This window comes from Vigna radiata, chromosome 9 (assembly GCF_000741045.1).
Source record: "Vigna radiata var. radiata cultivar VC1973A chromosome 9, Vradiata_ver6, whole genome shotgun sequence".
Classification (NCBI taxonomy): Eukaryota; Viridiplantae; Streptophyta; class Magnoliopsida; order Fabales; family Fabaceae; genus Vigna; species Vigna radiata.
Window position 1 is genome coordinate 16,857,307 of NC_028359.1, and position 1,931 is coordinate 16,859,237.

A 1,931-nucleotide genomic window follows, 5' to 3' on the forward strand; every position below is an offset into this window, starting at 1 on the left:
ATTGCTGTTTCTGTAAATATCTTCCTAGGAATGTATATAAGTTTGTCATCTATTTTCAATAAAACATCAGATTCTTCCACTGCTAAGTCTCTTTATGGTATCAGAGCCAAGACCTCTGGCACGTTGAAATCTCGATCAACTAATGGCTGACAATGGAGATAAGTCTAATAATAAAGGGAAACGTGTGCTTTCCCTTTATGATCTCAATTCCAATGATAATCCAGAAAACATCATCACTCAAGTTCAATTGCGAGGCGAGAATTACGAGGAATGGGCTCGTGCCATGCGAACCTCCTTGCGTGCTAGAAGAAAGTGGAGTTTCGTTGAAGGCACGGTTGAACGGCCAAAAGAAGGGACAACAGAACTTGAGGATTGGTGGACAATCCAATCTATGTTGATTTCATGGATTCTCAATACCATAGAGCCAAGCCTGCGATCTACGATTTCATACGCGGAGAATGTGAAGGACCTGTGGAATGATATCAAGGAAAGATTCTGATTGCTAATGGTCCGAGGATACATCAACTCAAGTCAGAATTGGCAGGTTGCAAGCAAGGAGGCATGAACATAGTTGCATACTACGGAAAGTTGAAAATCTTGTGGGATGAATTGGCTAACTATGAGCAAATACCAGTATGCACATGTACTGGTTGCACTTGTGATATACCCACTAAGCTGGAAAAGCGGAGAGAAGAAGGAAAAGTGCATCAATTCCTTATGGGCCTGGATGATGCCATATATGGAACCGTGCGCTCAAGTTTGCTCACAAGCGATCCTTTGCCCTCCTTGAATCGGGTATACTCGATTATAATTCAAGAAGAACGTGTCAGAACAATAACTAGATCACAGGAGGAAAGGGGTGAGATTGTGGGACTTGTGGCACATGCTAAAGGAAGAAATCGCGGGGAGACCAAAGAAAAATCTCAGATTTGCAGAAATTGCGGCAGAACAGGACATGATGTCAATGCTTGCTTCCAATTGATCGGATACCCCGAGTGGTGGGGGGATAGGCCAAAAAGCGACGGGAAAGCTAGTGGGAAGAGTAAGATGGTGCAGCGAGGAAGAGAAATAGGTGTGAAAGCCAATGTTGCACAAACAAGTACAAACGGTGGTTCAACTAGACTTGTAACAGATGCAGACAAGGCTGGTCTCACTGGATTGACTTCTGATCAATGGCAAAAGTTGATGGACATACTGAACAAGGTGGACCCTAATGAAAAGATGACAGGTACATTTCAATATACTTCATGGATTATTGATACCGGGGCATCTAACCACATGACTGGAAGTATGAAAGAGATGCACGAAGTACGTGATATTGTACCATGTCCGGTTGGATTACCGAATGGAGCACATACAACTGCTACAAAGGAAGGCACAGTGTACCTAGGAGGAAGGCTAAAACTTACCAATGTGCTCTTTGTCCTGAAATTGAGCTGCAATCTTATATCTGTGTCACAATTGTCAGATGAGTCAAATTGTATTATACAGTTCACTAATAAATTGTGTGTTTTACAGGACCGAACTTCGAGGATGCTGATTGGTGCGGGTAAACGTAAAGATGGGCTTTACTATTTCTGTGGAGTTGAAAGAATACAAACTCACATGGTGGACGGAATGAATCAAGTGGACTTGTGGCACAAACGTTTGGGACATCCGTCTTTCAAGATTACACAATCGATTCCAGCTGTTAGTAAAATTAAGGTTGAAGGATTGTTGAATAAAAATTGTGATGTGTGTTTTAGAGCTAAACAATCAAGAGAAAAATTTCCTACTAGTAACCACAAAGCTAGTGAAATTTTTGATTTAATACACTGCGATTTATGGGGTCCTTATAGAAATCCCTCGTCTTGCAGTGCTTATTACTTTATGACTATAGTGGATGATTATTCCCGAGGTGTATGGATTTATTTGCTTGCGGATAAGAAGGA

General features: G+C 41.6%; 2 protein-coding genes across 2 annotated transcripts; both read left to right on the forward strand.

The window, feature by feature from the left end:
- Window positions 1–51: 51 nt before the first annotated feature.
- Window positions 52–1,631, forward strand: LOC106774009. Its single transcript, XM_014660797.2, has 2 exons — window positions 52–1,228; window positions 1,519–1,631. Exons 1-2 carry the CDS (start codon window positions 562–564, stop codon window positions 1,551–1,553), a joined length of 702 nt encoding a protein of 233 aa, XP_014516283.1. The 5' UTR covers window positions 52–561; the 3' UTR covers window positions 1,554–1,631.
- LOC111242513 lies at window positions 119–509 on the forward strand. The gene has a single exon (XM_022786030.1). It carries the CDS (start codon window positions 143–145, stop codon window positions 497–499), a length of 357 nt encoding a protein of 118 aa, XP_022641751.1. The 5' UTR covers window positions 119–142; the 3' UTR covers window positions 500–509.
- Window positions 1,632–1,931: the final 300 nt, after the last annotated feature.

Coding starts and splice junctions, on each gene's coding strand:
- LOC106774009 (XM_014660797.2), top strand. CDS start 562: ATGAACATAGTTGCATACTACGGAAAGTTGAAAATCTTGTGGGATGAA. Junction 1,229..1,518: donor CCCTAATGAAAAGATGACAG/GTACATTTCAAT, acceptor TGTGTTTTACAG/GACCGAACTTCGAGGATGCT.
- LOC111242513 (XM_022786030.1), top strand. CDS start 143: ATGGCTGACAATGGAGATAAGTCTAATAATAAAGGGAAACGTGTGCTT.